The sequence below is a fragment of the Panulirus ornatus genome, chromosome 4 (genome assembly GCF_036320965.1).
Source record: "Panulirus ornatus isolate Po-2019 chromosome 4, ASM3632096v1, whole genome shotgun sequence".
Classification (NCBI taxonomy): Eukaryota; Metazoa; Arthropoda; class Malacostraca; order Decapoda; family Palinuridae; genus Panulirus; species Panulirus ornatus.
In genome coordinates this window covers 39,454,162-39,476,616 of record NC_092227.1, presented here as the reverse complement: position 1 = coordinate 39,476,616, position 22,455 = coordinate 39,454,162, and the positions used below count along the sequence as shown (strand labels likewise).

General features: G+C 41.2%; 1 protein-coding gene across 1 annotated transcript in view; it reads left to right on the top strand.

Moving 5' to 3' along the window:
• Positions 1-22,455, top strand: part of mei-9 (DNA repair endonuclease XPF mei-9) — a 739,294-nt gene that overhangs the window by 299,593 nt on the left and 417,246 nt on the right. Inside the window, exon 8 of the mRNA XM_071694005.1 lies at positions 13,834-13,923. Within this exon, the coding sequence (XP_071550106.1) occupies positions 13,834-13,923 (90 nt within the window). The remainder of the gene's footprint in view (positions 1-13,833; positions 13,924-22,455) is intronic.

Below are 22,455 nucleotides of genomic sequence, written 5' to 3'. Positions count from 1 at the left end.
CATTCAGCTGCTCCCAAAACACTTGCCTCTCATGATCTTTCTTCTCATGCCCAGGTGCATATGCACCAATAATCACCCACCTCTCTCCCATCAACTTTCAGTTTTACCCATATTAATCGAGAATTTACTTTCTTACATTCTATCACATACTCCCACAACTCCTGTTTCAGGAGTATTGCTACTCCTTCCCTTGCTCTTGTCCTCTCACTAACCCCTGACTTTACTCCCCAGACATTCCCAAACCACTCTTCCCCTTTACCCTTGAGCTTCATTTCACTCAGAGCCAAAACATCCAGGTTCCTTTCCTCAAACATATACCTATCTCTCCTTTTTTCACATCTTGGTTACATCCACACACATTTAGGCACCCCACTCTGAGCCTTCGAGGAGGATGAGCACTCCCCCGTGACTCCTTCTTCTGTTTCCCATTTTAGAAAGTATACAGTTATAATATATATATATATATATATATATATATATATATATTTATATATATATATATATAATATATATATATATATATTATATATTTATATTTTAACTTTCTAAAAGGGGAAACAGAAGAAGGAGTCACGAGGGGAGTGCTCATCCTCCATGAAGGCTCAGATTGGGATGTCTAAATGTGTGTGGATGTAACCAAGATGAGAAAAAGGAGAGATAGGTAGTATGTTTGAGGAAAGGAACCTAGATGTTTTGACTCTGACTGAAACGAAGCTCAAGGGTAAAGGGGAGGAGTGGTTTGGGAATGTCTTGGGAGTAAAGTCAGGGGTTAGTGAGAGGACAAGAGCAAGGGAAGGAGTAGCACTACTCCAGAAACAGGAGTGATGGGAGTATGTGATAGAGTGTAAGAAAGTAAAATCCAGATTGATAAGGGTAAATCTGAAAGTGGATGGAGAGAGATGGGTGATTATTGGTGCATATGCACTTGGGCATGAGAAGAAAGATCATGAGAGGCAAGTGTTTTGGGAGCAGCTGAGTGAGTGTGTTAGTAGTTCTGATGCACGAGACCGGGTTATAGTGATGGGTGATTTGAATGCAAATGTGAGTAATTTAGCAGTTGAAGGAATAATTGGTATACATGGTTTGTTCAGTGTTGTAAATGGAAATGGTGAAGAGCTTGTAGATTTTTGTGCTGAAAAAGGACTAGTGATTGGGAATACCTGCTGTAAAAAGAGAGATATACATAAGTATGTGTATGTAAGTAGGAGAGATGGCCAGAGAGCATTATTGGATTACGTATTAATTGATAGGCGTGCAAAAGAGAGATTTTTGGATGTTAATGTGCTGAGAGGTGGAACTGGAAGGATGTCTGATCATTATCTTGTGGAGGCAAAGGTGAAGATTTGTAGAGGTTTTCATAAAAGAAGCGAGAAAGTTGGGGTGAAGAGGGTGGTGAGAGTAAGTGAGCTTGGGAAGGAGACTTGTGTGAGGAAGTACCAGGAGAGACTGAGTACAGAATGGAAAAAGGTGAGAACAAAGGAGTAAGGGGAGTGGAGGAGGAATGGGATGTATTTAGGGAAACAGTGATGGCTTGCTCAAAAGATGCTTGTGGCATGAGAAGCATGGGAGGTGGACAGATTAGAAGGGGTAGTGAGTGGTGGGATGAAGAAGTAAGATTATTAGTGAAGGAGAAGAGAAAGGCATTTTGACGATTTTTTCAGGAAAATAATGCAAATGAGTGGGAGATGTATAAAAGAAAGAAGCAGGAGGTCAAGAGAAAGGTGCTAGAGGTGAAAAAGAGGGCGAATGAGAGTTGAGGTGAGAGAGTATCATTAAATTTTAGGGAGAATAAAATGATGTTTTGGAAGGAGGTAAATATAATGCGTAAGACAAGGGAACAAATGGGAACTTCAGTGAAGGGGGCTAATGGGGAGGTGATAACAACTAGTGGTATGTGAGAAGGAGATGGAGTGAGTATTTCGAAGGTTTGTTGAATGTGCTTGATAATAGAGTGGCAGATATACGGTGTTTTCGTCGAAGTGGTGTGCAAAGTGAGAGGGTTAGGAGAATGATTTGGTAAACAGAGAAGAGGTAGTAAAAGCTTTGCGGAAGATGAAAGCCTGCAAGGCAGTGGGTTTGGGTGGTATTGCAGTGGAATTTATCAAAAAAGGTGGTGACTGTATTGTTGACTAGTTGGTAAGGTTATTTGATATATGTGTGACTCCTGGTGAGGTGCCTGAGGATTGGAGGAATGCTTGTATAGTGCCATTGTAGAAAGGCAAAGGGGTTAAAAGTGAGTGATCAAATTACGGAGGTATAAGTTTTTTGAGAATTCCTGGGAAATTATATGGGAGGGTATTGATTGAGAGGGTGAAGGCATGTACAGAGCATCAGATTGGGGAAGAGCAGTGTGGTTTCAGAAATGGTAGAGGATGTGTGGATCAGGTGTTTGCTTTGAAGAATGTATGTGAGAAATACTTAGAAAAGCAAATGGATTTGTATGTAGCATTTATGGATCTGGAGAAGGTATATGATAGAGTTGATAGAGATGCTCTGTGGAAGGTGTTAAGAATATATGGTGTGGGAGGCAAGTTGTTAGACGCAGTGAAAAGCTTTTATCGAGGATGTAAGGCATGCGTACGTGTAGGAAGAGAGGAAAGTGATCGGTTCTCAGTGAATGTTGGCTTTCGGCAGGGGTGTGTGATGTCTCCATGGTTGTTTAATTTGTTTATGGATGGGGTTGTTATGGAGGTGAGTGCAAGAATTTTGGAAAGAGGGGCAAGTATGCAGTCTGTTGTGGATGAGAGAGCTTGGGAAGTGAGTCAGTTGTTGTTCGCTGATGATACAGCACTGGTGGCTGATTCGTGTGAGAGACTGCATAAGCTGGTGACTGAGTTTGGTAAAGTGTGTGAAAGAAGAAAGCTGAGAGTAAATGTTAATAAGAGCAAAGTAATTAGGTATAGTAGGGTTGAGGGACAAGTCAATTGGGAGGTAAGTTTGAATGGAGAAAAACTGGAGGAGTGAAGTGTTTTAGATATCTGGGAGTGGATTTGACAGAGGATGGAACCATGGAAGCGGAAGTGAATCATAGGGTGGGGGAGGGGGCAAAAGTTCTGAAAGCGTTGAAGAATGTGTGGAAGTCGAGAACATTATCTCGGAAAGCAAAAATGGGTATGTTTGAAGGAATAGTGGTTCCAGCAATGTTGTATGGTTGTGAGGCATGGGCTAAAGATAGAGTTGTGTGTAGGAGGGTGGATGTGCTGGAAGTGAGATGTTTGAGGACAGTATGTGGTGTGAGGTGGTTTGATTGAGTAAGTAATAATAGGGTAAGAAAGATGTGTGGTAATAAAAAGAGTGTAATAATAGGGTAAGAAAGATGTGTGGCAATAAAAAGAATGTAATAATAGGGTAAGAAAGATGTGTGGTAATAAAAAGAGTGTGGTTGAGAGAGCAGAAGAGGGTGTTTTGAAATGGTTTGGTCACATGGAGAGAATGAGTGAGGAAAGATTGACCAAGAGGATATATGGGTCAGATGTTAAGGGAACAAGGAGAAGCGGGAGACCAAATTGCAGGTGGAAAGATGGAGTAAAAAAGATTTTGAGTGATTGGGGCCTGAACATGCAGGAGGGTGAAAGCATACAAGGAATAGAGTGAATTGGAATGAAGTTGTATACCGGGGTCGACGTGCTGTCAATGGATTGAACCAGGGCATGTGAAGTGTCTTCGGTAAACCATGGAAAGTTCTGTGGGGCCTGGATGTGGAGAGGGAGCTATGGTTTCAGTGCATTATACATAACAGCTAGAGACTGATCGTGAATGAATGTGGCCTTTGTTGTCTTTTTCTAGCGCTACCTCGCGCACATGTGGGGGGAGGGGGTTGTTACTTCATGTGTGGTGGGGTGGCAATGGGAATGAATAAAGGCAGACAGTATGAATTATGTACATGTGTATATATGTATATGTCTGTGTGTGTATATATATGTATACATTGAGATGTGTAGGTATGTATATTTATGTGTGTGGACGTGTATGTATATACATTTGTATGTCGGTGGGTTGGGCCATTCTTTCGTCTGTTTCCTTGCGTTCCCTCACAACCACACTCTTTTTATTACCACACATCTCTCTCACCCTTTCATTACTTACTCGATCAAACCACCTCACAACACATATTGTCCTCAAGCATCTCATTCCAGCACATCCACCCTCCTCTGCACAACTCTATCTATAGCCCATGCCTCGCAACAATGTTTATCTATAGCTCATGCATCGCAACAATTTAACATTGTTGGAACCACAAATCCTTCAAACATACCCATTTTTGCTCTCCAAGACAACGTTCTCGCCTTCCACACATTTTTCAACACTCCCAGAACTTTTGCTCCCTCCCCCACCATATGATTCACATCCACTTCCATGATTACATCAGCTGCCAAATCCACTCCCAGATATCTAAAACACTTCACTTCCTCCAGTTTTTCTCCATTCAAACCTACCTCCCAATTAACTTGTCCCTCATCCCTACTGTTCCTAATAACACTGCTCTTCTTCACAATTACTGTCAGCTCTCTTCTTTCACACACTTTACCAAACTCAGTCACTATCTTCTGCAGTTTCTCACCTGAATCAGGCACTAGCGCTGCATCATCAGCGAACAACAACTGACTCACTTCCCAAGCTCTCTCATCCACAACAGACTGCACACTTGCCCCTCTCTCCAAAACTCTTGCATTCACCTCCCTAACAACCCCATCCATAAACTGATCAAAGAACCATGGGGACATAATGCACCCCGCCACAAACCAACATTCACTGAGAACCAATAACTTTCCTCTCTTCCTTCTCGTATACGTGCCTTACATCCTCGATAAAAACTTTTCACTGTTTCTAACAACTTGCCTCCCACACCATATACTCTTAATGCCTTCCACAGAGCATCTCTGTCAACTCTATCATATGCCTTCTCCAGATCCATAAATGCTACATACAAATCCATTTGCTTTTCTAAGTATTTCTCACATACATTCTTCAAAGCAAACACCTGATCCACACATCCTCTACCACTTCTGAAACCACACTGCTCTTCCCCAATCTGATGCTCTCTACATGCCTTCACCCTCTCAATCAAAACTCTCCCATATAATTTCCCAGGGATACTCAACATACTTATACCACTGTAATTTGAGCACTCACCTTTATCCCCTTTGCCTTTGTTCAGTGGCACTATGCATGCATTCTGCCAATCCTCAGGCACCTCACCATGAGTCATACATACACTAAATATCCTTCCGTACCAACCAGTCAACAACACATTCACCCCCTTCTTTAATAAATTCCACTGCAATACCATCCAAACCCGCTGCCTTACTGGCTTTGATCTTCTGCAAAGCTTTTACTACCTCTTCTGTGTTTACCAAATCATTCTCCCTACCCCTCTCACTTTGCACACCACCTCCACGAAAACACCCTATATCTGCCACTCTATCATCAAGCACATTCAACAGACCTTCAAAATACTCACTCCATCTCTTCACATCACCACTACCTGTTATCACATCTCCATTAGCCCCCTTCAACGATGTTCCCATTTGTTCTCTTGTGTTATGCACTTTATTTACCTCCTTCCAAAACATCTTTTTATTCTTCCTAAAATGTAACAATACTCTTTCACCCCACCTCTCATTTGCCCTCTTTTTCATCTCTTGCACGTTTCTCTTGACCTCCTGCTGCTTTCTTTTTTACATCTCCCAGTCATTTGCATTATTTCCCTGCAAAACTCGCCCAAATTCCTCTCTCTTCTCTTTCACTAATAATCTTACTTCTTCATCCCACCACTCACTACATTTTCTAATCCGCCCCCCTCCTACGCTTCTCATGCCACAAGCATCTTTTGTGCAAGCCATCACAGCTTCCCTAAATACATCCCATTCCTCCCCCACTCCCCGTACGTCCTTTTATTATACATAATCGCTGTTTTCCACATGAACGGCGTAGGGCCATGAAACATGAAGAATGGCCATCCAATCATATACACACACATATATATATATATATATATATATATATATATATATAATATATATATATATATATACACATAAACACACACATACACTCATATACAGACATATACATATCAACATATACATATCTGTACATACACACAGACAGACATTACATACATGCACATGTATGTGTTTGTACTTGCTTGCCTTCATTGAGTCCTGTTGCTACTCTGCCCCACAGGAAAACAGCATCGCTATCCCATGCTTCAGCAAAGTGGTGCCAGGAGTACAGGCAAAAAGGCCACACTCGTTCACGCTCAGTCTTTAGCTGTCATGTGTAATGCACCAAAACCACAGCTCCCTATGCATATTCAGGCCCCGCAGACCTTTCCATGGTTTATCCTAGATGCTTCACCCCAGTAAAGCCCAAAGTTCTAATTCACTCTATTCCTTGCATGCCTCTCACCCTCCTGTATGCTCAGGCCCAGATTGCTCAAAATCTTTTTCACTCCATCCTTCCATATTCTATTTAAGTTTCTAAAAGGGGTAACAGAAAAAAGAGTCGTGTAGAGTGCTCATCCTCCTCCTCGAAGTCTCACATTGTGGTGTTTAGATGAGTGTGGATGTAACCAGGATGAGAAAAAAGGAGTGATAGGTAATATGTTTGAAGAAAGGAACCTAGATATTTTGGCTCTGAGTGAAACAAAGCTCAAGGTTAAAGGAGAAAAGTGGTTTGGGAATGTCTTGGGAGTAAAGTCAGGGGTTGGTGAGTGGAGAAGAGCAAAGTGTAAGGCATGTGTACAAGTAGGAAAAGGGGAAAGTGATTGATTCACAGTGAATGTCAGTTTGTGGCAGGGGTGTGTGATGTTCTCCATGGTTGTTTAACTTTTTTTATGGATGGGGTTGTTAGGGATGTGAATGCAAGAGCTTTGGAGAGAGGGGCAAGTATGCAGTCTGTTGTGGATGAAAGGGCTTGGGAAGTGAGTCAGTTCTTTGCTGATGATACAACCCTGGTGGCTGTCACAAGTGTGTGAAAGAAGAAATTTGAGAGTAAATGTGAATAAAATCAAAGTTATTAGGTTCAGTAGGGTTGAGGGACAAGTTAATTAGGAGGTAAGTTTGATGGAGAAAAACTGGAGGAAGTGAAGTGTTTTAGATATCTGGGAATGGACTTAGCAGCGGATGGAACCACGGAGGCGGAAGTGAGTCACAGGGTGGGGGAGGTGTTGAAGGTTCTGGGAGCATTGAAGAATGTGTGGAAGATGAGAACGTTATCTCAGAGAGCAAAAAGGGTTTGTTTGAAGGAATAGTGGTTCCAGCAGTGTTATATGGTTGTGAGGCATGGGCTGTAGATAGGGTTGTGCAGAGGAAGGTGGATATGTTGGAAATGAAATGTTTGAGGACAATTTGTGGTGTGTGGGGGTTTGATCGAGTAAGTAATGAAAGGGTAAGAGATATGTGTGGTAATAAAAAGAGTGTGGTTGAGAGAGCAGAAGAGGGTGTGTTGAAATGGTTTATACACATGGAATGAGTGAGGAAAGATTAACAAAGAGGATGTATGTATAAGAGGTGGAGGGAAGGAGAAGCAGGAGACCAAATTGGAAGGATGGAATGAAAAAGATTTTGAGTGATCGGGGTCTGAACATACAGGAGGGTGAAAAGCGTGCAAGGAATGTAGTGAATTGGAACGATGTGGTATACTGAGATTGACGTGCTGTCATTGGATTGAGCCATGGCATGTGAAGCATCTGGGTAAACCATGGAAAGGTCTGTGGGGCGTGGAAGTGGAAAGGGATGTGAGGTTTCAGTGCATTACACATGACATCTAAAGACTGAGTGTGAATGAATGTGGCCTTTTTGTCTTTTTGTGGCGCTACCTCACTTGAAGGGTGGATGGGTGGGGGAATGCTTTTTCATGTGTGATAGGATGGCAACAGCAACGGATGAAAGCAGCAATTATGACTATTTACTTGTGTATATATGTATATGTCTGTGTATGTATATGTATGTATACGTTGAAATGTACATGTATGTATATGTGCGTGCATGGGCGATTATGTATATATATTCGTATGTGGGTGGTTGGGCCATTCTTCATCTGTTTCCTTGTGATACGTCGACCCCGGTATACCACATTGTTCCAATTCACTCTACTCCTTACATGCCTTTCACCATCCTACATGTTCAGGCCCCGATTGCTCAAAATCTTTTTCACTCCATCCTTTCACCTCCAATTTGGTCTCCCACTTCTTGTTCCCTCCACCTCTGACACATATATCCTCTTTGTCAATCTTTCCTCACTCATTTTCTCCATGTGACCAAACCATTTCAATACACCGTCTTTTGCTCTCTCAACCACACTCTTTTTATTACCACACATCTCTCTTACCCTTTCATTACTTACTCGATCAAACCACTTCACACCACATGTTGATCTTAAACATGTCATTCCCAATACATCCACCCTCCTCTGCACATCCCTATCTATATCTTATGCCTCGCAACCATATAACATTGTTGGAACCACTATTCCTTCAAACATACCCACTTTTGCTTTCTGAGATAATGTTCTCGCCTTCCACACATTCTTCAACACTCCCAGAACTTTCGCCCCTTCCCCCTCACTGTGACTCACTTCTGCTTCCATGGTTCCATCCACTGCCAAAGCCACTCCCAGATATCTAAAACACTTCACTTTCTCCTGTTTTTCTCCATTCAAACTTACCTCCCAATTGACTTGTCCCTCAACCCTACTGTACCAAATAACCTTGCTCTTATTCACATTTACTCTCAGCTTTCTTCTTTCACACACTTTACCAAACTCAGTCACCAGCTTCTGCAGTCTCTCACCCGAATCAGCCACCAGCACCGTATCATCAGTGAACAACAACTGACTCGCTTCCCTAGCTCTCTCAATCCACAACAGACTGCATACTTGCCCCTCTCTCCAAAACTCTTGCATTCACCTCCCTAACGACCCCATCCATAAACTAATTAAAGAACCATGGAGACATCATGCACCCCTGCCGCAAACCGACATTTACTGATAACCAGTCACTTTCCTCTCTTCCTACTCTTACACATGTCTTGTATCCTCAATAAAACTTTTCACTGCTTCCAGCAACTTGCCTCCCACCCCATATACTCTTGATACCTTCCACAGATCATCTCTATCAACTCTGTTATATGCTTTCTCAAGATCCATAAATACTACATACAAATCCATATGTTTTTCCAAGTATTTCTCACATACTTTCTTCAAAGCAAACACCTGATCCACACATCCTCTACCATTTCTGAAACCACACAGCTCTTCCCCAATCTGATGCTCTGTACATGCCTTCACCCTCTCAATCAATACCCTCCCATATAATTTCCCTGGCATACTCAACAATCTTATACCTCTGTAATTTGAGCACTCACCTTTATCCCCTTTGCCTTTGTACAATGGCACTATGCAAGCATTCTGCCAGTCCTCAGGCACATCACCATGAGCCATGCATACATTGAATATCCTCACCAACAATACAGTCACCCCCTTTTTGATAAATTCCACTGCTTTACCATCCTAACCCACTGCCTTACCGGCTTTCATCTTCTGCAAAGCTTTCACTACCTCTTTTCTTTTTACCAAATCATTCTCCCTGACCCTGTCACTTAGCACACCACCTTTTTGAGTGTTATTATACTTAGTCGCTGTCTTCTGCATTATTGAGGTAGCGAAAGGAAGCAGACGAAAGAATGGCCCAACCCACCCACATACACATGCATATACATAAACGTCCACATACCTATACATTTCAATGTATGCATTCATATACATATACAGACATGTAGATATATACACATGTACATATTCATTCTTGCTGCCTTCATCCATTCCTATCGCCACCTCACTACACATGAAACAGCACCCTCCTCTCCCTGTGCACGTGTGAAGTAGTGCTAGGAAAAGACAACAAAGGCCACATTTGTTCACACTCAGTCTCTAGCTGTCATGTGTAATGCATCGAAACCACAGGTACCTTTCCACATCCAGGCCCCATAAAACTTTCCCTGGTTTACCCTAGATGCTTCACATACCCTGATTCTGCTAAATCCACTTCCAGATATCTAAATTGCTTCACTTCCTCTAGTTTTTCTCCATTCAAACTTACCTCCCAATTAACTTGTCCCTCAACCCTTGTGGCCCTAATAACCTTGCTCTTATTCACATTTACTCTCAGCTTTCTTCTTTCACACACTTTACCAAACTCAGTGACCAACTTCTGCACTTTCTCACCCAAGTCAGCCACCAGCTCTGTATCATCAGTGAACAACAACTGACACTTCTCAAGGCCTTTCATCCACAACAGACTGCATACTTGCCTCTCTCTCCAAAACTCTTGCATTCACCTCCCTAACAACCCCATCCATAAACAATTAAACAACAATGGAGACATCACACACCCCTTCCGCAAACCGACATTCACTGGGAACCAATCACTTTCCTCTCTTCCTACTCGTACACTTGCCTTATATCCTTGATAAAAACTTTTCACTGCTTCTAGCAACTTGCCTCCCTTGCCATATACTCTTAATACCTTCTACAAAGCATCTCTGTCATATGCCTTCTTCAGATCCGTAAATGCTACATACAAATCCATCTGTTTTTCTAAGCACTTTCACATACATTCTTCGAAGCAAACACCTGATCTGCACATCCTCTACCTCTTCTGAAACCACACTGCTCTTCCTGAGTCTGATGGTCTGTACATGCCTTTACCCTCTCAGTTAATACCTTCCCATGTAATTCCCCAGGAATACTCAACAAACCTTTACCTCTGTAATTTAAACACTAACCTTTACCCCCTTTGCCTTTGTACAATGGCACTATGCATGTATTCCACCAATCCTCAGGCACTTCACCATGAACCATACATACATTGAATATCCTTACCAAATAGTCTAGAACACCGCCTTTTTTAATATATTCCACTTCAGTACCATCCAAACCCGCTGCTTTGCTGGCTTTCATCTTCCGCAAAGCTTTCACTACCTCTTCTCTGTATACTAAACCATTCTCCCTGACCCTCTTTCTTCTGCCACTCCTGTCATCAAACACTTTCAACAAACCTTCAAAATACTCACTCCATCTTCTCACTTCACCACTCCTTGTTATTACCTCCCTTTTAGCCCCCTTCACCAATTTTCCTGTTTGTTCTATTGTCTTACGCACTTTATTTACCTATTTCCAAAGCATCTTTTTATTTTGCCTAAAACTAAATGATACTCTCTCACCCCAGTTCTAATTTGCCCTCTTTTTTACCTCTTTCACCTTTCTCTTGACCTCCTGCTTCTTTCTTATATACATCTCCCAGTTGTTAGCACTACTTCCCTGCAAAAATTGTCCAAATGCCTGTGTCTTCTCATTCACCAACAATCTTACCTCTGTATCCCACCACTTACTACCCTTTCTAACCAGCCCACCTCCCACCTTTCTCATGCCACAAGCATCTTTTGCACAAGCCATCACTGCTTCCCTAAATACATTCCATTCCTCCCCCACTCGCCTTACATTTGCTCTCACCTTTTTCCATTCTGCACTCAATCTCTCCTGGTACTTTTCCGTATCGACGAGGTAGTGCCATGAAACAGCCAAAGAATGGCCCATCCTTTTGTATACACATATATATACATATATGTCCAAATACATACACATATACATACACAAACACAGACAAATACATATATACATATGTAGATATTTATACTTGCTTGCCTTCATCCATTCTTGGTGATACCCTAACCCACAGGAAACAGCATCACTATCCCCGGTTTCAGCGAGTTAGTGCCAGGAGAATGACAAAAAAGGCCACATATGTTCACACTCAGTCTCTAGCTGTCATGTGTAATGCACTAAAACCATAGCTCCCTATCCATAGCCAGGCCCCACAGACCTTTCCTTGGTTTACCCCAGATGTTTCATATGCCCTGGTTCATTCCATTGTCAGCACATTGACCCCAATATGAAATATTCTAATTCTCTCTATCCCTTGAATGCCTCTTACCCTCCTGTATTTTCGAACCCATATCACTCAAAATCTTTTTCACTCCATCCATCCCCCTTCCATTTGGTCTCCCACTTCTTGTTCCCTGCACCTCTGATAGATATATCCTCTTTGTCAACCTTTCCTCACTCATTCTCTCCATTTGTCCAAACCATTTCAGCACACCCTCTACTGCTCCCTCAACTGCACTCTTTTTATTTCCACACATCTCTCTAACCCTTTCATTACTTACTCGATCAAACCACCTCACACCACATATTGTCCTCTGATATTTTATTTCCAATACATTCACCCTCCTCCATACAACTCTGATTATACTCTATGCCTTATAACCATATGATATTGTTGGGACTGACTACTATTCCTTCAAACATACCCTTTTTGCTCTCTGAGATAACGTCCTCTCCTTCCACATATTCTTCATTGCTCCCAGAACCTTTGACCTATCTCTCACCCTGTGACTCTCTTCAGCTTCCATGGTTCCACTCACTGCTAAGTCCACTTCAAGATATCTAAAACGTTTCACTTTCTCCAATTTTTCTCCATTCAAACTTACATCCCAATTAATTTGTTCAAACTTACATCACAATTAACTTGTCCCTCAACCCTACTGAACCTAATAACATTGCTCTTGTTCATATTTACTTTCAACTTTCTCCTCTCACACACTTTTCCAAACTCAGTCACCAACTTCTGCAGTTTCTCACCCAAATTAGCCACCAGTGCTGTATCATCTGTGAACTGACTCACTTCCCAGGCCCTCTCATCCCCAACAGGTTGCATACTTGCCCCTCTCTCCAAAACTCTTGCATATTCCTCTTTAACCACCCCATCCATAAAGACATTATACAACCAAATCCACAGTAAGGAGGATTGTGTCACCTTATAAGGGACCCTAAACAGACTCCAGAGTTGGTTTGACACATAGTTGATGAAAGTCAACCTGAGAAAATGTAATGTTATGAGGATGGGACAAGGTGAATGAATGCCTCAATATGATTGTTATCTATTCAGAAATAAGCTTCATGAATTTGTGTTAATAAGCCCTGGGAGTCAACAGCACCATCTGTCACCAGAGTTTCATATATGTAAGTAAATAAACTGTCTTCTGGCAAATATTAGAATTACTTTCAAGAATATGGATATGTAAATATTTAGCAAGCTGTCATATCTTACATAAGGCCAAAACTAGAGTATGCCCCTCGAGTTTGGTCACTTCACATGAAGAAGCACAAAGGGCTAACAGAAATAGTCCAGAGGTTGGTAATAAAGATGGTACCAGTAGTAAGAGAGCTGACTTATTAGGAAAGGTTAGAGGCTTTAGATTTTCCCACCTGTGAAGAGAGGAGTTCAGGGTGACCTGATCACAGCCTTAACTTTTCTTTCCCATAACATAGAGAAGATATTAGTTTCTGCCAGGCTTATGATTAAGTTACTATTGTAAAAATTTTGATTGTTCTTCCTTATGGTAATAGGTCCTTGTCCCTTTGTTATCAGTATGATAACAGGAATTAATGACAGGAATTTTTATTTTGTGTGTGTTTCTGTAATAAGCATATTTTTATCATTTCATCCTAATTGTCATTTCTACCAGTGAATATGTAGAGATTAAGTATAAGGAAAGGGCTCCAGTGTAGTATCCTTATTATTTTGGTTGACATTAGGATTGTTAGACATTGATTCTAGTACATATTACAAAGAAGTCTTAGTTATTCATTTGTACTTTTCTTTTAGCTTAGTAATTATAGAACTTAAAATCATATCACATACTTTATTATCAGTGTGAAGACAGTATTTTCAAGTAATACTTAGATTTATCAAAATTTCATTCCCCGTAGCCTGAGGTAGTAGAGTTGCACCTTGAGATGACAACACCAGTAAAGCAGATCCAGATGTCGGTGCTTGATCTTATCACTGCTACAGTTCAGGTAGGTCATACATTCACTTTGTCAGTGTGCTTCTTACTGAGAATTTGTAATTGTGCATGATTGGACATACATGATACATGAATGATTATAGAATTCTTTTGAGTCTTCATCTTAATGTTTAAAGAGTTTGTATTCTTATATGATTTGGGTCATCATGCATTGTTCTGGAGACATAAACTTTCAAAAGGTTTAGCAACTCTTTAAATAATCTGGTTTATTTGAAGTACTCTATATGTACAGGAGAACTTCCCTGTTATACAGAAATTAGTTTATGAAAATACACACCTTACATATGACATTTTAGAAAGAAAATTCAAAGTAATGAAGACATGGGATTTTTGTTATACTTTTTCACTCTAATCTTCAGTAAAAGCAGAGCCCCTGACCAGTGTTTAAGATTAAAAGAAAAATTATTACAGAATACAGTAAAAGAAATTTGGGCTTTTTGATTACCTGTAATTATTGGTGAAAATTACTGTAAGCAACTTTGGGGAGCTTTAGTAGAGGTTTATGGTGGAGAACTTAAAAATAGGGTAGAATAGGATGAGGAAAATGTATGGAGTATTCTTATACTAAGCTAGTGCCTAGCAAGTTGGGCTCTGGAGAGGATGATGCACAAGGTAGAAGACTCGAGGGCCCATTCAGTAGTGGGACCCATTCTTAAGTAGATATTTTCCATGCTTGCAATACCAACAAGTCCTTTCTGAATAGAAGAATATAGTAGTAATGTGCTGTATGGTAGATTTTCCCTAGGACAATTTTGGCCAATTGAGTAAAGTCTTGCTGGCTCATACATTCGTTTTTTTCATTTTGACATAACATTGTCTCTGGATAGACATGGATAGCATTCTGGAGGAATATACTTACTCCCAAGGCATCTGAGGCTGGGATTGGCTATTATTGATATCATATATCCATGTATATGGGTATGTTTTGATGCACGAGACTGGTTTATAGTGATGGGTGATTTGAATGCAAAGGTGAGTAATGTGGCAGTTGAGGGAATAATTGGTGTTCATGGGGTGTTCAGTGTTGTAAGTGGAAATGCTGAAGAGCTTGTAGATTTATGTACTGAAAAAGGACAGGTGATTGGGAATACCTGGTTTAAAAAGAGAGATATACACAAGTATACTTATGTAAGTAGGAAAGATGGCCAGAGAGCATTATTGGATTACGTGTTAATTGATAGGCGCGCAAAAGAGAGACTTTTGGATATTAATGTGCTGAGAGGTGCAACTGTTTGATCATTATCTTGTGGAGGCTAAGATGAAGATTTGTAGATGTTTTCAGAAGAGAGAAGGTTGGGGTGAAGAGAGTGATGAGAGTAAGTGAGCTTGGGAAGGAGGCTTGTGTGAGGAGGTACCAGGAGAGACTGAATACAGAATGGAAAAAGGTGAGGACAAAGGACATAAGGGGAGTGGGGGAGGAATGAGATGTATTTAGGGGAGCAGTGATGGCTTGCGCAGAAGATGCTTGTGGCATGAGAAGTGTGGAAGGTGGGCAGATTAGAAAGGGTAGTGAGTGGTGGGATGAAGAAGTAAGATTATTAGTGAAAGAGAAGAGAGAGGCATTCGGACATTTTTGCAGGGAAATAATGCAAATGACTGGGAGATGTATAAAAGAAAGAGGCAGGAGGTCAAGAGAAAGGTGCAAAAGGTGAAAAAGAGGGCAAATGAGAGTTGGGGTGAGAGAGTATCATTAAATTTCAGGGGAATGAAAAGATGTTTTGGAAGGAGGTAGATAAATTGCGTAAGACAAGTGAACAAATGGGAACTTCAGTGAAGGGGGCTAATGGGGAGGTGATAACAAGTAGTGGTGATGTGAGGAGGTGATAACAAGTAGTGGTGATGTGAGAAGGAGATGGAGTGAGTATTTTGAAGGTTTGTTGAATGTGTTTGAGGATAGAGTGGCAGGTATAGGGTGTTTTGGTCGAGGTGGTGTGCAAAGTGAGAGGGTTAGGAGAATGATTTGGTAGACATAGAAGAGGTAGTAAAAGTGTGCGGAAGATGATTTGGTAAACAGAGAAGAGGTAGTAAAAGTTTTGCGGAAGATGAAAGCCGGCAAGGCAGCGGGTTTGGATGGTATTGCAGTGGAATTTATTAAAAAAGGGGTGACACTATTGTTGACTGGTTGGTAAGGTTATTTAACATATGTATGATTCATGGTGAGGTGCCTGAGGACTGGCGGAATGCTTGCATAGTGCCATTGTACAAAGGCAAAGGGGATAAAAGTGAGTGCTCAAATTACAGAGGTATAAGTTTGTTGAGTATTCTTGTGAAATTATATTGGAGGGTATTGATTGAGAGGGTGAAGGCATGTACAGAGCATCAGATTGGGGAAGAGCAGTGTGGTTTCAGAAGTGGTAGAGGATGTGTGGATCAGGTGTTTGCTTTGAAGAATGTATGTGAGAAATACTTAGAAAAGCAAATGGATTTGTATGTAGCATTAATGGATCTGGAGAAGGCATATGATCAAGTTGATAGAGATGCTCTGTGGAAGGTATTAAGAATATATGATATGGGAGGCAAGTCGTTAGAAGCAGTGAAAAGCTTGTAACGAGGATGTAAGGCATGTGAAGGTGTAGGAAGAGAGGAAGGTGATTGGTTCTCAGTGAATGTTGGCTTTCGGCAGGGGTGTGTGATGTCTCCATGGTTGTTTGATTTGTTTATGGATGGGGTTGTTAGATAGGTGAATGCGAGAGTTTTGGAAAGAGGGGCAAGTATGCAGTCTGTTGTGGATTAGAGAGCTAGGGAAGTGAGTCAGTTGTTATTTGCTGATGATACAGTGCTGGTGGCTGATTCATGTGAGAAACTGCAGAAGCTGGTGACTGAGTTTGGTAAAGTGTGTGAAAGAAGAAAGCTGAGAGTAAATGTGAATAAGAGCAAGGTTATTAGGTACAGAAGGGTTGAGGAACAAGTCAATTGGGAGGTGAGTTTGAATGGAGAAAAACTGGAAGAAGTGAAGTGTTTTAGGTATCTGGGAGTGGCTTTGGCAGCGGATGAAACCATGGAAGTGTAAGTGAATCATAGGGTGGGGGAGGTGGCGAAAGTTCTGGGAGCATTGAAGAATGTGTGGAAGTCAAGAACATTATCTCGGAAAGCAAAAATGGGTATGTTTGAAGGAATAGTGGTTCCAACAATGTTATATGGTTGCGAGGCGTAGGCTATAGATAGAGTTGTGTGGAGGAAGATGGATGTGCTGGAAATGAGATGTTTGAGGACAGTATGTGGTGTGAGGTGGTTTGATCGATTAAGTAATGTAAGGGTAAGAGAGATGTGTGGTAATAAAAAGAGTGTGGTTGAGAGAGCAGAAGAGGGTGTTTTGAAATGGTTTGGGCACATGGAGAGAATGAGTGAGGAAAGATTGACCAAGAGTATATATATGTCAGAAGTGGAGGGAATGAGAAGTGGGAGACCAAATTTTAGGTGGAAAGATGGAGTGAAAAAGATTTTGAGTGATCGGGGCCTGAACATGCAGGATAATGAAAGGCGTGCAAAGAATAGAATGAATTGGAATGATGTGGTATACCAGGGTCGACGTGCTGTAAATGGATTGAACCAGGGCATGTGAAGCATCTGAGGTAAACTATGGAAAGTTCTGTTGGGCCTGGATGTGGAAAGGGAGCTGTGGTTTCGGTGCATTATACATGACAGCTAGTGACTGAGTGTGAATGAATGTGGCCTTTGTTGACTTTTCCTAGCACTACATTGCGCACATGCGGGGGGAGGGGGGTTTTTATTTTGTGTGGTGGGGTGGCGATGGGAATGAATAAAGGCAGACAGAATGAATTGTATACATGTGTATATATGTATATGTCTGTGTGAGTATATATATGTATACGTTGAGATGTATAGGTATGTATAAGTGCGTGTGTGGACGTGTATGTATATACATGTGTATGTGGATTGGTTGGGCCCTTCTTTCGTCTGTTTCCTTGCACTACCTCGCTAACACGGGAGACCGGCAAAGTAAAATAAATAAATGAATAAAAAATATGGGTATGTTTGAAGGAATAGTGGTTGCAACAATGTTATATGGTTGCAAGGCATGGGCTATTGGTAGAGTTATGCGGAGGTGGGTGGATGTGCTGGAAATGAGGTGTTTGAGGACAATATGTGGTGTGAGGAGGTTTGATCAAGTAAATGATGAAAGGGTAAGAGAGATGTGTGATAATACAAAGAGAGTGGTTGAGAGAGCAGAAGAGGGTGTTTTGATATGGTTTGGTCTCATGGATAGAATGAGTGAGGAAAGATTGACAAAGAGGATATATGTGTCAGAGGCGGAGGGATTGAGGAGAAGTGGGAGACCAAATTGGAGGTGGAAAGATGGAGTGAAAAAGATTTTGAGTGATCGTGGCCTGAACATGCAGGAGGGTGAAAGGCGTGCAAGGAATAGAGTGAATTGGAACGATGTGGTATACCGGGGTCGACGTGCTGTAAATGGATTGAACCAGGGCATGTGAAGCATCTGAGGTAAACTATGGAAAGTTCTGTTGGGCCTGGATGTGGAAAGGGAGCTGTGGTTTCGGTGCATTATACATGACAGCTAGTGACTGAGTGTGAATGAATGTGGCCTCTGTTGACTTTTCCTAGCACTACATCGCGCACATGCGGAGGGAGGGTTTTTTTTATTTTGTGTGGTGGGGTGGTGATGGGAATGAATAAAGGCAGACAGAATCAATTTTATACATGTGTATATATGTATATGTCTGTGTGAGTATATATATGTATACGTTGAGATGTATAGGTATGTATATGTGCGTGTGTGGACGTGTATGTATATACATGTGTATGTGGATGGGTTGGGCCATTCTTTCGTCTGTTTCCTTGCACTACCTCGCTAACACGGGAGACCGGAAAAAAGTAAAATAAAATAAATGAATAATGAATAGGGGTATTTTGAAGGAATAGTGGTTAAAAACAATGTTAAAAAAGGGGTTGCGAGGCTTTGGGCTATTGGTAGGGGTTATGGGGAAATTGGGTGGATGTGTTTGGAAAATGAGGGTTTGAGGACAATTTTTTTGGTGTGAGGGGTTTTGATCAATTAAATGATGAAAGGGTAAGAGAGATGTGTTAATACAAAGAGTGGGGTTGGAGACCCAGAAGAGGTGTTTTGATAGGGTTTTTGGTCTCAGGTTTGAATGAGTGGGGAAAGTTTTTTTTGAAAAGAGGATATATGTGTAAAGGGGCGGAGGGATTGAGGAGAAGTGGGAGCCCAAAAATTTGGAGGTGGAAAGATGGAGTGAAAAAAGATTTTTAAAGTGATGGGGGGCCGGGAACATGCAGGGGGGGAAAAAAGGCGTGCAAGGAATAGAGTGAATTGGAACGATTGGTCCCCCGGGGTCGAGTGCTTAAATGGATTGAACCGGGGCCTTTTTAAAAGCGCTGGGGTAAACCATGGAAATTTTTTGGGGTTGGGCCTGGATGGGGAAAGGGGAGCTGGGGTTTTCCCGGTGCATTAAAAACTTGAACAGCTAGGACGAGTGTAAAAGGAATGGGGCCTTTGTTGTCTTTTTCCTAGCCCCGGGCCCCTCGCACACTTTCGGGGGGAGGTGGTTGTTTTTTTCATGTGTGGGGGGGTGGTGATGGGAATGAAAAAGGGGCGGGGACATATAAATTATGTACTTTGTGTATAAATGTAAAGTGTGTGTGTTTTTAGTATAAATTTAAATGTACATTTTGTAAATATGAAATTTTATCCCGGTGGGGTGTTTTATGAAATGAAATACATTAGATTTTATGGGTATGTATATGGGGGTTTTGTGACGTGTATGTAAAATAAAGGGTGCATGTGGGGGGGTTTAAATCCCAAATTCTTTCGTTTTTTTCCCTTGTCAAAACTTCACTAAGGGTGGGAAAACAGGGGACAAATTTTGGAAAAATAAATAAATAATAATGTGATTCAAATATAGCTAACTGAGTGGAACACAGTAGGAGTCATAATTGTAATGCTAATCTTTGCAGACTTTATTTGAAATGTACATCAATATTATGTCATTTGTATGGGAACTAAGTATGGCCCTTTGGTTTTTTCGCTTATTTTGGGCACATTTTAGGGGAGTATTTTTGAAACCTAAAAAAGGTGAGGGTTTCACCTTCCTCTGCCATTTCCCCCCTTTTTTCCCGTAAGATATACAAAATTTTATCATAGTTTTAAACGAAAAACTTTTTAGAATATTTAAAGTTTTAATGTTTTTGGGTACAAAATCAGTATCCTTACATTTATTTTTTTAATTTTGTAATGGGAAAAAGAAAATTTATATGACACACCCTCCAAAATCTTTCTTCCACCAACTCTCCTGGGAGATGTAACTCTTTAACTTTGTCATACAGTGCCATGGAAATATATGTGTTATCTCACGTTTTGTATGTATCCTTTGCTTTTGCATGTATCTTTTTTCATTTATAAGGGGAAAATGAAAATAATATGAAGAAGGAAAACCCTTTTTAAAAACTCTCCCCCTTTATTTTTTCCCCCCCATTCCCCTTAGGGATCTTTTCATTAATTTAAATGTTATATCAGGGCCCAAAATAAATGTAAAAAGCCCCTTTTTTTTCATATATCTTTTACTTTTGTATTTAACTCTTTCATATACTTACATACATACATAATAACTCACTTACTTACAAACTGTCCAAGGAGTCCCATCTGTCATCAGTGGGATTTCCACATTGCTCAGGAAGATGGCCATCTCCAACCAGCTTTAAGCTTTGTGATTTTTTTTCAGGGCTAATTTTTAATTCCCCTTTTTGAAACTGTATGGGGGGGGAAATTTTATACTTGTGGAGCCCCTTTGGCTTTAACATTTTTCCTGCATTGTTATGTTATTTTTTGATTATGTTTAAATTTGGCTGTTTCCACCCTTCATGGGGTATGAAAGGAAACAAAACGAAAAAGGGGCCCAAAACCACTCATATACCAAAAAATAAATTTTTTTTTATTATACTTTTTCGCTGACCCGACCCCCGTTTGCGGGGAAAAGCGCAAGGGAAACAGACGAAAAAAATTTGGCCCCCCCCCCCCCATACAAAAGAAAAATACATACTCCACACCCCGCAAATATAAATACCACACAGCTTTCCAGGGTTTTTACCCCAAACCCGCTTCACATCCCTTGATTAAATCCACTGACAGAAACCTAAACCCCCGGGTTTTAAAACCCACATCGCTCCCCCAATTCAACCATTCCTTGGGCCCCCTCCTTTCACCCTCCTGCATGTTTAGAGGCCCCGGGATCACAAAAAAATTTCTTTTTCACCCCCATCTTTCCACCCCCAAATTTGGGCCCTCCCCTTTTTCCCTCTTTCCCTTTCCACCCCCGACCCTTATATCCTCTTGGTCAATCTTTCCTCACTCATTTCTCCATGTGCCCAAACCACTTAAAAACACCCCTTCTGCTCTCCCCAAAAACCACGCCTTTTTTTTTCCCACACTCCTCTTACCCCTTAAAACTTTACTCCCTCGATCAAACCACCTCAAACCCACTACATTGCCTCAAACATCTAAATTTCCAGCACATCCATCCTCCTGCGCCCCCAAACCCAACCCCTTTAACCCCCGCCTCGCAACCATAAAAAAAGGGTTGGGAAAACCCAAAACTTTTCCCCCTTCAAACATACCCTTTTTTGGGGGCCTTCCGAGAAAAAATGTTCAGATTTCCAAACAAAATTTTTAAAGGGCCCGCAGAAATTTTGCCCCCCTCCCCCACCCGTAAATTCCCATTTCCGTTTCCCAAGGTTTTCCACCCTCCCAAAGCCCCCACCCCCAAAGAATCTAAAACACTTCACTTCCTCCTTTTTTTTCTCCAATTCAAATTTCACCTCCCCAATTGATTTGGAACCCCAAACCCCCCCTGTACCAAATAACCTTGCTCTTATTCACTTTTTACTTTTAAACCCAAACCCTTCATATACACATTTTATATACATAAAACATCCTTCATGCAAATAACAAAACATATAAAATATCAATGAAATTATTTAGTATATATTATATTTTTGGGTCACTGTCTCCCCATTTTTATAAGGTACGCAAGGAAACAAAACAAAAAAAGGGCCCCAACCCCACCCACATACAAAGGAAATATAATAAAACGCCCAAAAACACACAGATATACCAACCATAACGTTAAAATTTTATAAAATAAAATATACACACACAGACAAAATACAAAAATATACACATGTACATTTTCATCCTTACTCCCCTTCACCCAATTCCTGTTCCCCCCCAAGGGAACCCCCCCTCAAAAGAAAAGCACCCCCCCCCCCCCGGGCATGTGCGATTTAGCACAAAAGGGGGAAAACACAACAAAAGGCCCAAACCTTTCATTCAAAAATTTTCCCGGGTTTCCCCCTAGCTGCCCGGGGTGAAAGGTGCCCCAAAACCAAACCACAGCCCCCCCTTTTAAACATCCAGGCCCTGCACAAAACTTTCCAGGTTTACCCCAAATGCTTCACACCCCTTTTTCAATCCTTTGACAGCAGGGCGACCCCGGTAAAACCCACATTTTTTCCCCAATTCACTCTATTC